Source organism: Stegostoma tigrinum, chromosome 16, assembly GCF_030684315.1.
Source record: "Stegostoma tigrinum isolate sSteTig4 chromosome 16, sSteTig4.hap1, whole genome shotgun sequence".
Classification (NCBI taxonomy): domain Eukaryota; kingdom Metazoa; phylum Chordata; class Chondrichthyes; order Orectolobiformes; family Stegostomatidae; genus Stegostoma; species Stegostoma tigrinum.
The window spans coordinates 65,054,994-65,068,395 of NC_081369.1; the positions used below are offsets into that span (position 1 = coordinate 65,054,994).

Genomic DNA, 13,402 nt, shown 5'->3' on the forward strand with positions numbered 1-13,402 from the left:
AAAAATGTCCTTGGTAGTGGGGTCAGATTGCAGGTGGTGGAAGTGGCAGAGGATGGCATGTTGAATTTTTCCAGATGGTTGCCAGAGATGAAAACAAAGGTCCAGGAAGGAGAGGGAGGTATCAGAAATGGTCTAAGTGAACTTAAGGTTGGGGTGGAAGCTGTTAGTAAAGTGGGTGAACTGTTCCAGCTCCTCGTGGGAGCACAAGGCAGCACCTTTTTTCCAGATGGTTGCCAGATGTGGATTTTAAGTCCTGTTTTGTATCGTGCAACAAATCTTCTGGAAAAGAATGACCATATTAGGAAGGATTTCCACTTTGAGTTGATAGTACCATAGATAAGGCTAAAGTTGTAATATTGAATATAAAGCTGATTTTGTAAGAAGCGAGTTGACCCAGGTGGATTGCGTAATTGGATTAAAAGATATAACAATAGATTCCTTTGAGAAATTAAAAATCTGACGGGAAAGGAGATCCATTCATTGATCAGTAACTTTTGGATCTAAGGGTAGTATTTGATTGAAAGAGCAACTGTGTGATAAAACAGCACAACTTCTGTTAATGTGCTTAAAGTAATAAAATAACTCATGACAATCAACAGCAGCATTGTAAAGTAAAAGGAGAGTCGCAGTAGGAGATATTCAGTTTGATGGTTGAAAGATTAATCCAAGAGTAAGGTTATAAACAGTGATTTAAAGGCGGGAAGAGAAACTGAGATTTAGGCAGAGCATAGCTGGCTAAAAGCATAACTACCAAGAGTGAAACAATTAGTAAGACAAATGGTATATTGTCCTTTTTATAAGTAAGAGGATTAGTATACAAGACTAAGGAAGTCATATTGCAATTGTGCAAGGTTTTATGGAGACCACACGTGGTATAACACTGTCTATGGTTTTGGTCTCTATACACTAGGATGGATAACAGTACATATTGAGGAGGTATTCAGTTTGATGCAAAGAATTACAGTGCAAAAAGAGACCATTTAGCCCATTGTGTCCACATAAGCTCTGTAATCCAGTGCCAGTCTCCTGCCTTTTCCTTATAGTCCTGCAGTAATGTCTGCAATGATGCAAAAGACATCTCTTGCCCTCTTGAATGCTTCAGTTGAATCTGACTCCATCACATTTGCAGGCAGTGCATTACGGACCCTAACAAAGTGCTGTGAGAAAAAGTTTCTTCTCACCTTTGCTTTATTCAAACATTGCTTTGAATCTATGCCCTTTGTACCTTGTTTCTTTTAGAAGCAGGATCATCTTCACCCTATCTATTCCGTCTGGACTGTTCATGATTTTGAAAACCCCATTCAGATCTCATCTTTCTTTCCTCCAGGGAGAATGTACCCAACTTCTTCAATCTATCCTCATAAAAGAAGTTTCTCATGCCTAGAACCATTCTTTGACATTGCTTCTGCACTCTCTCCAATGCAGTGATATCTTTGTTGTAATGTGGCACCCACAACTGTATACAATACTCCAGCTGAGGTCTAACAAGTATCTTGTACAGATTCATCATCACCACCTTGTTCTTGTACTCGATGCCGCTGCGATAAAGCTGAGAACACTGTGTGCTTTATTAACTGCTGTCTCCACTCCCCCCCCCAAAAAAAAAATAAAAACCACCACCAACACCAAATTGTAAATGTGCTTTTGGAGTTCCGCAATTCTTCCAAGTCTCATGCCATCTGCACACTTGAAAATTGTCCCCAATGTGCCAAGATCTAGATAATTAATGTACATCAAGAAGAGCATGAGCCCCAATATCAAACTCTATGGAGCTTTGCTGCAAACATTCCTCCTTCCTGAAAAATACCCAGTCACAATTACTCTGTTTGCTATCACTTAGCCGATATTGTATCCATGTTGCTATTGTCCATTTTATTCCATGACCTGTGACCACCTTTACCAGTCTGTTGCGAGACACTGTATCAAATGCCTTCTGGACATCCGTGTACATTGCATCATAAATATTATCCTCATCAATCCTTTCCATTACCTCTCCAAAAAAACTTCCAGGTTAGTTAACCATGATTTTCCCTTTAGAAATCCATGCAGTCTCTTGGTAATGAACTTTTTCTGTATGACTACTAAATCTATCCCAAGTTTCCCCAGTACAGAAGTCAAACTAACTGGCCTGTAATTGCCAGGATTTGCCTTACAAACTTTTCTGGGCAAGGCTATAATGTTAAAAATTCTCCAGTCTTCTGGCACCACCCTGGAATTAAGAAAAGACTGAGAAGTTAAGGCCAGCGCCACTGCAGTTACAACCCTTACTTTCTTTCAAATCCTTGGATGTATCTCATCTGGTCCTGGTTAACTTCAGGTATCAACGATCTATCCAAAACTACTTCCTTCCTAATTGTGATCCTTTCCAGTGACAGTGTTTCTTCCTCAGTCTCTATGGCCTGGGAAGCATCATGACAGATGTAAAATATTTATTTAGTACCTCAGCCTGCCATCTGCCTCCATCTGTTAATCACCTTTTGGTCTCTGATCAGCCTAGTCCTCCCTTAACCACTCTTTAATGTTTATATACCTGTAGAAGACTTTGGGATTTCCCTTCACATTTTCTCATAGTTCCTCTCCCCTTTTCTTATTTGTTTCTTTACCTTCCCCTTAAACCTTTGGTATTCAGTTGATTCTCAGTTGTATTTTCTACGTTCCATCTACAAAAGCACACCTTTTCTTTCTGATGTTAGTTTCTACTTCTTTGTTTGCCCAGGGTACTCTGGATTTGTTTGCGCCACCTTTTGTATTAGATAGAATACACTTGACTGTACTTGAACTATCAGCTCCTTGAAGGTGCAGTTACTGATTTTCCTGCCAACTGCTTATTCCAATTAATTCTGCTTAACTCTGTTCTAATCAGTTCTCCACCAATTGATTTTTCTTGCTTTGGATTGTCGCAATTCATTCTGGGGAGATGACCCAGTGGTAAATCACCAGTCTGTTAATCTGGAGTCAAAATCAGAAATTGCTGGCAAAGCTCAGCATGTCTGGTAATGTCTGTGGAGAGAAAACATTTTGAGTCCACTGCCCCTTCTTCATAGCTGTTCTTTGTTTTTGTTTACTCATTAGACTGACAAGCTGGGGACCTGGGTTCACATCCCATCATGGCTGATAGTAAAATTTGTGTCCAATAAAATTTCTGGAATTAGGAATCTAATGATGATAATGAAACCCCTATCAATTGTCGGAAAACCCATCTGGTTTACTAATGCCTGGCCTACATGTGACCCCAGATCCACAACAATGTGGTTGATTTTCACTTGCCGTCTGGAGTTGGTTAGAAAGCTTCTCAGTTCTAACAGTCTGTAGAAAGAAGGAATGAAACTGGATGGACCACTTGGCATCAGTGTAGGCACTGTTGATCCTGCAGAGTTCTCTTTACTAATATCTGGGAGCTAGTGCCAAATTCGGGAGGGCTGTCTCTCAGATTTGTCAAGCAACAACCTGACACTGTCGGCCAGGTATGATTATGCTCCCGAACCACCATCACCATTCCTGGATATGCCCAATCTGATTGCAGGACATACACAGCAGAGGTGGCAGCACAGTGGTGTACTGTCGGGAGGGATTGCCCTGGGTCTCCTCAACATTTACTCCAAACGCCACAAAGTCTCATGGCATCAAGTCAAATTGGGCAATGAAACCTCCAGCTCATTATCACGTACCATTCTCCCTCAGCTGTTGACTTTGTGCCCTATTACCGAGGCAAGTGGGGAGAGTTCCATCAAACTCCTGCCTTGTGCATTGCAGGTGGTGGCCAGATTTTAGGGTGTTGGGCGAGTTACTTTGTCTGGATTCCTAGCCTCTGACCTGCTCTTGTAATCACAGTTTTTAATGTACAGTTCAGTTTCTTGTTACTGATAGCCCAGGACATTGATTATGAGGGATTCAGTGATGCTACTTCCATTGAATGTCATGGGGCAGTGGTTAGATTCTCTCTTATTTTGAGATAGTCATTGCCTGGCACTTGTGTGGTGGGCACGTCACTTGCCACTTGTCAGCCCAAATGTGGATGTTGCCCAGTTCTGTTATATTTGGACATGGACTACTTCAGTATCTGAGAAATCACAGATGGTGCTGAACATTGTGCAATTATCAGCGAATATCCCCACTTATGATGAAGGAAAGACATTGATGAAGCAGCTGGAAGATGGTTGGCCCTCGGACTCTAAGTCATCAATATGTACAATAAATGGCTGAGGGCCAGGATGGATCCTTGAAGACACTACTTGTCGCATCTTGTCAATTAATGTCAATGCCTAGTATCTCTATTCTGTCTAACCTGCCACTCACCAGTTTCCTAGCTGTGTGGTGATGCCCGAAAAGTAGATCAGCTTTACCAAAAGGCTGTAGAGGAAGGCAGTGTATCTCATTGTTGTCTGTGCTGGCCTGTTAGAGTTAGCTGTTTCATCCCTGCCCCTTGTTCTGACTCCATAGCCATGCAAATTTTTCCTTGTCAAGTACTTATCTAATTCTTCTGACAGTTATTTTCATAGAATCCCTACAACATAGAAACAGGCCATTCGACCCAACAAGTCCACACTGCCCCTCCGAAGAGCATCCTGCCCTGACTCATTCCCCTACTCATCTGATTCCCCATGTCCAACCCACCTAACTTAAACATCCCTGGACACTACGGGCAATTTAGCAATTGGTAGGTAGCCAATCCACCTACCCGCACATCTTTGGACTGTGGGAGGAAACCAGAGCACCTGGAGGAAACACACAAACACAGGGAGAATGTGCAAACTCCACACAGACAGTCGCCGGAGGGTGGAATTGAACCCAGGTCCCTGGCTCTGTAAGGCAGCAGTGCTGATCACTGAGCTGCCATGTTGCCAAGTAATTGTTGAATCTGCTTCCATTGTCCTTTCATTCAGCGGCTTTCCAATCCGACTGTCCCCCTGACCCTAGCGAAGGAAAACATTTGCCTCCTTCCCTTCTGGTAGCCTGTGCCAAAGTGCTGTTTGTTGATGCAAAGTGCATCAATGCCTGATCCTGCCTTTTGACCCTTGCAGTAAGTGCTTGCATATGGGTTTCTGAAAAGAGAATAGACACATGGCACATTGTTATCACCTTTTGAGAATTCTCATCCTGTCTTGCTTAAGGTGTTGCAGTTACAAGTTTCTCCTCTAGGAGGAGATAGATAAACATCTCAACACCTTGTGTTGAGGCTTCAGGTGAGCTTCACAACAAGCACGGGCAGTGGAGGCAGATTTATTAGTAACATTCAAAAGAGAATTGGACTTGTAGAATCCTAAAAGCTTCAGTGCAGAAATCCATTCTTCCCATAATACCTCTGCTGGCTTTTGGAAAATGCAATTGTGCTTAATCACCAACTGCTTTTGTGTTAAATGCCCCGAGTTCCTCATCCCCACATGTTTGGATGGGAAAAAATCTACTAATCTCTAGGGGAACCGTAGTGTGAAACAATGAGTTGTTAGAATCTAGTATGCACTGCCTGACACTGGAGGCAGGTTCAGCGGAGGCATTTGGAAAGAATTAGATGGTTATTTGAAACAAAGGGATATTCAGGGCTTTGTGAAGGCAGGAGAGTGGTGCTAAGTGAAATATTAATTCAAGGAACTGGTGCAAACATGATGGGTTGATTAACCTTTCTTTGCATTGTAGCAATTGTGCGATTCAAAAATCTATCTAACTAAGCCTTATGTAAATTTAAAGACCAACTAGCTTATGACGAAGGGATTTCCATGTTGTAATGACCCTTTAAGAGAAATATTTCTTCCCTTCTTTCTTACTTTTTAAACAAGTTCCCCTAATTTTAGTCGCCCTTACAAAAGGAAGCATCCTCCTGGTATCCACCCTATCTTGCTTTCATATATCTTGGTTTTTGCTTAGATCACTTGTCACTCTTCTAAACTCTCACTGGTATTTGACCACCCTGTTCAACCTTTTTGTAGGAGTGAGTCAAATGAATCTTCTCTGAACAGCTTCTAAAGCAATTAAAACTTTTTTCAAGTTAGGGATAACTTAACAGTACTTCAGATATGGTCCCATGGTTGCAGTAAAGCTTCAGTATTTTTATATTCCATTCATCTGACACTGAGCAACAACATTCCCTTTGCCTTTCTAACCACTTGCAGTACCTGCCTTCCACTCTTGTGTTTCATGAATCAGAAAACCCAGTTCACATTGTGCCTCCAAATCCTGCTAACTGTCTCCATTTAAATACTACACAGCTTTTCTATTTTTCCTGACAACATTGACAAGTTCACATAATACACCATCTGCCAAATAAGTTACCCTTTCACTATGTCCTGTTGTGCAGCAACCTTTGAAGTGGTACCTTATCAAATGCTTTGAGTCATAGAGATATACAGCACTGAAACAGACCCTTTGGTCCAACTTGTCCATGTCATTCGCGTTTCCTATATAATCCCATTTGCCAGCAATTGGCTGATATCACTCTAAACCCTTCCTATTCATTTACCTATCCAGAAGCCTTTTAAGTGTTATTGTTGTACCAGTCTCTTCCACTTCCTCTGGCAGCTTCTTCCATATATACACCACCATCTGCTTGAAAAAGTTGCCACTTGGTTCCTTTTATATCTTTCCCTCTCACATTAAACCTATGCCCTCTAGCTTTGGATTCCCCCACCCTGGGGAAAAGACCTTGTCAATTTTCACTACCCATGCCCCTCATGATTTAATAAACTTTTATAAGGTCACCCTTCAGTCAAATGCTCCAGGGAAAATAGCTTCATCCTATTCAGCCCCTCTCTATAGTTCAAACCCTCCAACCCAGGCAATATCTTCGTAAATCTTTTCTGAACCCTTTCGAGTTTTGCAACATTCATCTAGTAGGAGGGAGACCAGAAGTGCACACAATACTCCAAAAGTGGCCTAACCAATATCCTGTACAGCCACAACATGACCTCCCAACTCCTATGCTCAATGCGCTGACCAATAGAGGCAAGCATACCAAACGCCACCTTCACTAGCCTTCCTTCCTGCAACTCCATTTTCAAGGAACTAAGAACCTTGACTCCAAGGTCTCTGCTCAGCAGCACTCCCCAGGATCTTACCATTAAGTGTATAAGTCCTGCCCCTTTTTGCCATTCCAAAATGCAGCACCTGACATTTACCTAAATTAAACTCCATCTGCCACTCCATGGCCGATTGGCCGATATGATCAAGGCCCTGTTGTACTCTGAGATAACCTTCTTCACTGCCCACTACACCTCTAATTTTAGTGGCTTCTGCAAACTTACTAACCATACCTCCTGTGTTCACATCCAAACTATTTGTATAAATAATAAATATGTTTAAGTGCCTTCCTGAAGTTGCCTCTATTCAATCTTAACCTGTTTTTGATTAAATAATTTTATCTGAAAACAGTTTCCCTCTCCTAACGCCATGTTGGCTATACCTGATCACTAAGTATGCTACTTGGGACCTCCTCAATGATTAGATTTTGGCACCTTCCCTCTGAAATGTGAAGCTGATTACCCTATTACTTGCTTTCTACCTCACTCCTTTCTTGGACACATTTACAACATTTCCTATTTTCAAATCCACGAGCACCTTTCTGAAATTTATGGAGATTTGGAAGATTTATAACCAGTTCATCGAATGTCTGTATCTTGACTTCTTTAAAGGCCCTAGAATGCAGGCTATCTCATCCTGAAGGCTGATCAGACAGTAACCAACCAAGATTCCTAAGACAGCACCTTCCAAACCATGAACTCTATCATCTAAAGAACAACAATAGCAGATGGATGGAAACTTTGCCGCCAACAAATTGCTGTCCAAGTCACGGACCGTTCTGATTTGGATATGTAAACTCTTTTTCTTCGTTGTGGAGTCAACATCTTGAAACTCTCTTCCTGACAGCACCATGAGGATCCCAAGGATTGCAGTGATTTAAGAAGGCAGTTCATCACCATTTTCTTCAGGATAATTGGGGATGGGTAATGATTGTTGACCTTCTCCGTGATGCCCATGTCCTGTCAACAAATAAAAATTATCTGTGAGCATCTGTTTGTGAAAGAAAATTACTATTTTGCGTGTGTGTCCTTTATTGCAACATCAAATAGTGTTTTTTTTTGGTCACGTTTCTGCCTGTGTTGGGTACTTGGCTTTTCTGAAGGCTTTCAGTAAAGTCCTAGGTGTGAGTAAGCAAAATTACAGCAAGTTTGCTGATGGTACAACATGAGGTGGTATTGTCGCTTGTCGGGAAGATGCAAAGAGGCTGTAAGCATATTTAGACAGGATAAATGAGTGCATGAAAATGACAAGTGGACTATAATGTGGAGAAATGTGAAGTTTCCATTTAGTAGGGAAAACAGAAATATTGAGTAATTCTTAATTGAGGAAAGATGGGAAGTATTATGTCTAGTAGGATGAAGGTTTCTATGTTTATAGGTTACTGAAAGCTCATTCAGGTGGAGTTTAGTAAAGAAATAGTATGTTGGCATTTATTACAAGGGGATTTATTTCATGTGCAAAGAATTTTAAAACCATACAGTACAGAATTGGCCCTTTGGCCCATAAAGTGTGCACTGACAAAAAATGTGCACAATTCACAATTTCCAGCACTAGGCCCATAGTTTTGAATGTTACAACATTTCAAATGCTCATCCACATAATTTTTAAAGGTTGTGAGATGTCCTACCCTCCCAGCCAGTGCATTCCAGCTTTCCACTGTCGTCTGAGTGAAAATTATTTCCCTCAAATCTCTAAACCTCCTGCCTTTCAACTGAAAACAAGTGCCCCCTTGTTGTTGACCTTTTAACTACCCATCTTGTCCATGTCCCTGAATCAGCCTTCTCTGCTCTAAGGAAAACAGCCTGAGCTTATCTGGCATCTCTTCATAGAGAAACTGCTCCATCCTAGGCAATATCTTGGTGAATCTCCTCTGCGTCCCCACGAGTGCAATCATTCTCTTCCTATAGTGTGGTAAAGAGAACTGTGCACTGTTTTCCAGCTGTGGTCCAACCAAAGTTCTGTATAGATCCGGCATAACCTCCCTGCTCTTATAATCTATACCATAACTAGTAAAGACATGTCCCACATGCCATCTTAATTACTGTATTAACTTGCCGTGTCACTTTTAGGGATCTGTAGACCAGCAGCCCAAGATCCCTCTTCTTCTGAGCTTCCTAGAGTCTTGCCTTCATTGAATATTCCTTTGTCTTTGCTATTTCTTCTAAAGCGCATCACATCACATTTATTAAATTTGATCTGTCCACTCCTTCCATATCCATCTATATCCAGGACCACCTTCCTCACTGTCAACCACCTGCTCAATCTTCGCATTTTTTGCAACCTTATTTATTGTCTTCCCCCTTCCCACATTCATATTGCTTATATATATATAACAAACAATGAGGGACCCGGCACTGGTCCCTGTGATACACTACTGCATGCTGGACTCCAGTCACACATGAACCCATTTATCACAACCATCTCTTACCATTAAGCCCATTTTGGATCCAACTGGCCATGTTACCCTGGATACCATGCACAAAGAGTCTCCGCCATGTCTAACTTGCCAAAAGCTTTGCTGATACCAGCTGTATTATCCTCGACTACACACCTGGTACCTCCTTGAAATATTTAACAAATTTGACCCCCCTCTGACAAAGCCATGCTGACTATCCCTAATCAAATGTTGCTTCTCCAAATAGAGATTAATTCTGTACTTCAAAATTTTCTCCAGTAGGCTTCCTATCACTGATTTGAGACTCACTGGCCTGTAACTCCCTGGTTTATTGCAGAACCACATTAGTTGCCCTGCAGTCCTCTGGTACCTCCCCTTTCGGCCAGAGAGGAATTAAAAATTTGGATCAGGGCCCTTGTAATTTCCTCACTTGCCTCCCACAGCAGCCTGGAATACAACTTATCCAGAACTGGGGATTTGTCCACTTTGAAACCTACCAAAATCTCTAATTCCTCCTCGATCCCTGTCAATCTGCTGGAGAACCTCAGGCCTCTGTCCCAAATTCTGAACCTATGTCGTTTTTCTCCAAAGTGAAGAGAGATGTGAAGTTTTTGTTTAACACCCTACCAATGCTGTGGGCAGAACTGTGGCTTAGAACATAGAACATAGAACAGTACAGCACAGAACAGGCCCTTCAGCCCACGATGTTGTGCCAACCATTGATCCTCATGTATGCACCCTCAAATTTCTGTGACCATATGCATGTCCAGCAGTCTCTTAAATGACCCCAATGACCTTGCTTCCACAACTGCTGCTGGCAACGCATTCCATGCTCTCACAACTCTCTGTGTAAAGAACCCGCCTCTGACATCCCCTCTATACTTTCCTCCAACCAGCTTAAAACTATGACCCCTCGTGTTAGCCTTTTCTGCCCTGGGAAATAGTCTCTGGCTATCAACTCTATCTATGCCTCTCATTATCTTGTATACCTCAATTAGGTCCCATCTCCTCCTCCTTTTCTCCAATGAAAAAAGTCCGAGCTCAGTCAACCTCTCTTCATAAGATAAGCCCTCCAGTCCAGGCAGCATCCTGGTAAACCTCCTCTGAACCCTCTCCAAAGCATCCACATCTTTCCTACAATAGAGCGACCAGAACTGGACGCAGTATTCCAAGTGCGGCCTAACCAAGGTTTTATAGAGCTGCAACAAGATCTCACGACTCTTAAACTCAATCCCCCTGCTAATGAAAGCCAAAACACCATATGCTTTCTTAACAACCCTGTCCACTTGGGTGGCCATTTTAAGGGATCTATGTATCTGCACACCAAGGTCCCTCTGTTCCTCCACACTGCCAAGAATCCTATCCTTAATCCTGTACTCAGCTTTCAAATTTGACCTTCCAAAATGCATCACCTCGCATTTATCCAGGTTGAACTCCATCTGCCACCTCTCAGCCCATCTCTGCATCCTGTCAATGTCCCGCTGCAGCCTACAACAGCCCTCTATACTGTCAACGACACCTCCAACCTTCGTGTCATCTGCAAACTTGCTGATCCATCCTTCAATCCCCTCATCCAAGTCATTAATAAAAATTACAAACAGTAGAGGCCCAAGGACAGAGCCCTGTGGAACCCCACTCACCACTGACTTCCAGGCAGAATATTTTCCTTCTACTACCACTCACTGTTTTCTGTTGGCCAGCCAATTCTGTATCCAGACAGCTAAGTTCCCCTGTATCCCATTCCTCCTGACCTTCTGAATGAGCCTACCATGGGGAACCTTATCAAATGCCTTACTGAAGTCCATTTTGAAATGGAGATTGACAGATTTGTGTTCAGCAAAGACATTAAGGTGTAACAAGGTGGTTAACACTGCTGCCTCAGCGCCTGCATCCCAGGTCTGATTCCACCCTTGCGTGGCTGTCCGCGTGTCGTTTGCACATTCTCCCTGGGTCTGCGTGGGTTTCCTCCGGGTGCTCTGGTTTCCTCCCACAGCCCAGAGATGTGTGGGTTATGTGAATGGCCATGCTAAATTGCCTGTAGTGTCCAGGGATGTGCAGACTAGGTGGATTAGCTGTGGGAAATGTAGGATTACAGAGATAGGGTAATGGGGGTGGAACTGGGTGGGATACTGTTTGGAGGGATGTTGTGAGCTCTAGCCAGATGGCCTGCTTCCACACTGTAGGGATTCTATGGATTCCCTCTGGCTCCACACACAGACTGCCCTTGGCCCCTATTGGATCTCACTCTTTCCCATGTCCTCTTCCCTTTGATGTACTTACAGAATATCATGGGATTGCCCCCGAAAGTTACAGCCACTGTTTTTCATTACCCCTCTTTGCTCTCCTTCTAAAGTTCTTTACTCCACTAGGACCTCCGTTGCTTTGTTCCCTTTGTACCTGTTAAAAAGCCTCTTTTCCCTCTTTGCTGACCAGAATATTCTGAGGCATTCAGCATTCTCTGGGCTTGTTACTCTTGCAATTCACGCTAAAGGGAACTTGCTGGTTCTGTACTCCCTCCCTCCGCCCCCCCCGCCCAATTTCATTTTGAACACCCATATCTTTCCTCACCCCATTCTGCCTAGAATTACTGAGAAGTAGTTGATCCCTGCCTAGTTTGGCTAGGTTCTGCCTTATTTTAATAAAATCTACCGTACCCTGATCCAGATTGTATTTTGCAGACCATCTCTTTCCTTTTCTATAAAGAATTTAAAACGTACGGCATTGTGTTTGCTGTCACTAAACCCACTGCCACCTCAAAACACTTGTCTGGCTTCCTTCCCCAGTATAAGGTCCGACACTGCACTGTCCCTTGTAGGATCTTCTATACGTTGATATAAAAAGCTCTTCTGAATATATTTTATGAAATAATCCCCCTGAAAATTCTATATGCTATGACAATCCCAATTAAAAGTTTGGGATGTTAAAATCCCTTAATATAATTACCCCATTACTGTTTTTACACATCTCACTGAATTGTCTGCTCCTTTATTTTGCTCCACAGATGCTGTCAGACCTGCTGAATTTTTCCAACAATTTCTGATTTTGTTTTTATTTCTGATTTCCAGCATCCACAATTCTTTTGGTTTTTGTTCTACTGCTTTATTGCCTGCTGATTGTTTGGGGGTGTTGGGGGATGGTGGAGGGTGTCTATAACACATTCCCAGCAATGTGACTGTCTCCTTCTTGTTCCTCAGCTCTACCCACAATGCCTCATTTGAAGACCCTTCCAAGATATCATGCTTACTGCAGTAACTGACTCCTTCATTCACAATGTGACACCACCTCCTCTTTTCCTGCCTGAAGATCCTGTACCCTGGAATGCGGAATTGTTAATCCTGCCCCTCCCTCAAGCATGTTTCCATGATGACAAAAACATTGCAAATCCACCTGTCAATGCACACCCTTAACTCACCTGCCTTACCTCTAACACTCCAAGCTTTAAAGTAGATGCCATGCAGCCTGGCCTTACTCCTTTGAAACTCCATATGACTGAACTGCCTCTGCACTCATTCCTATGCTATAGTATGTTATGTCCCTATGTACTGATAGTGTGTGTCCCCTTTCCCTGCTGAGCTAGTTTAAATTCCTCCCGACAGCACAACCAAACCCACCTACAAGGTGATGAAGGTGATGAAGGGTCTAGGCCCGAAACGTAAGCTTTTGTGCTCCTGAGATGCTGCTTGGCCTGCTGTGTTCATCCAGCCTCACATTTTGTTGTCTTGGAATTCTCCAGCATCTGCAGTTCCCATTATCTCCACCTACAAGGGTGTTGGTACCCATTTTTGTCCAAGTGTTGACCTTGTATATATCCCATGTTCTCCAGAAATCCTCCCAGTGATCCAGAAATCTAAAACGTTCCCTCTTGCACCAACCCTTAAGCCCTACATTTATCTGCTCTATTCTCCTATTTCTGTACTGCCTCAGTAATCCAGAAACTATGACCGTTAGGGTCATGGAATGTAGAACAGTACAGGCCCTTTGGTCCATGATGTAGTG

The 13,402-nt window shown here is 42.8% G+C and overlaps 1 protein-coding gene across 6 annotated transcripts in view; it reads left to right on the forward strand.

Moving 5' to 3' along the window:
• Positions 1-13,402, forward strand: part of LOC125460101 (transcription initiation factor TFIID subunit 4-like) — a 445,881-nt gene that overhangs the window by 108,394 nt on the left and 324,085 nt on the right. For 2 of the 6 annotated variants that reach the window (XM_059651798.1, XM_059651799.1), the window contains one exon: positions 7,623-7,972. The exons of the other annotated variants lie outside the window; for them this stretch is intronic. In XM_059651798.1, coding sequence (XP_059507781.1) covers positions 7,623-7,658 — 36 coding nt within the window. In that variant the 3' untranslated portion in view covers positions 7,659-7,972. Of the gene's footprint in view, positions 1-7,622; positions 7,973-13,402 lie in introns of those variants that run through there. 6 annotated transcript variants of the gene reach the window in all.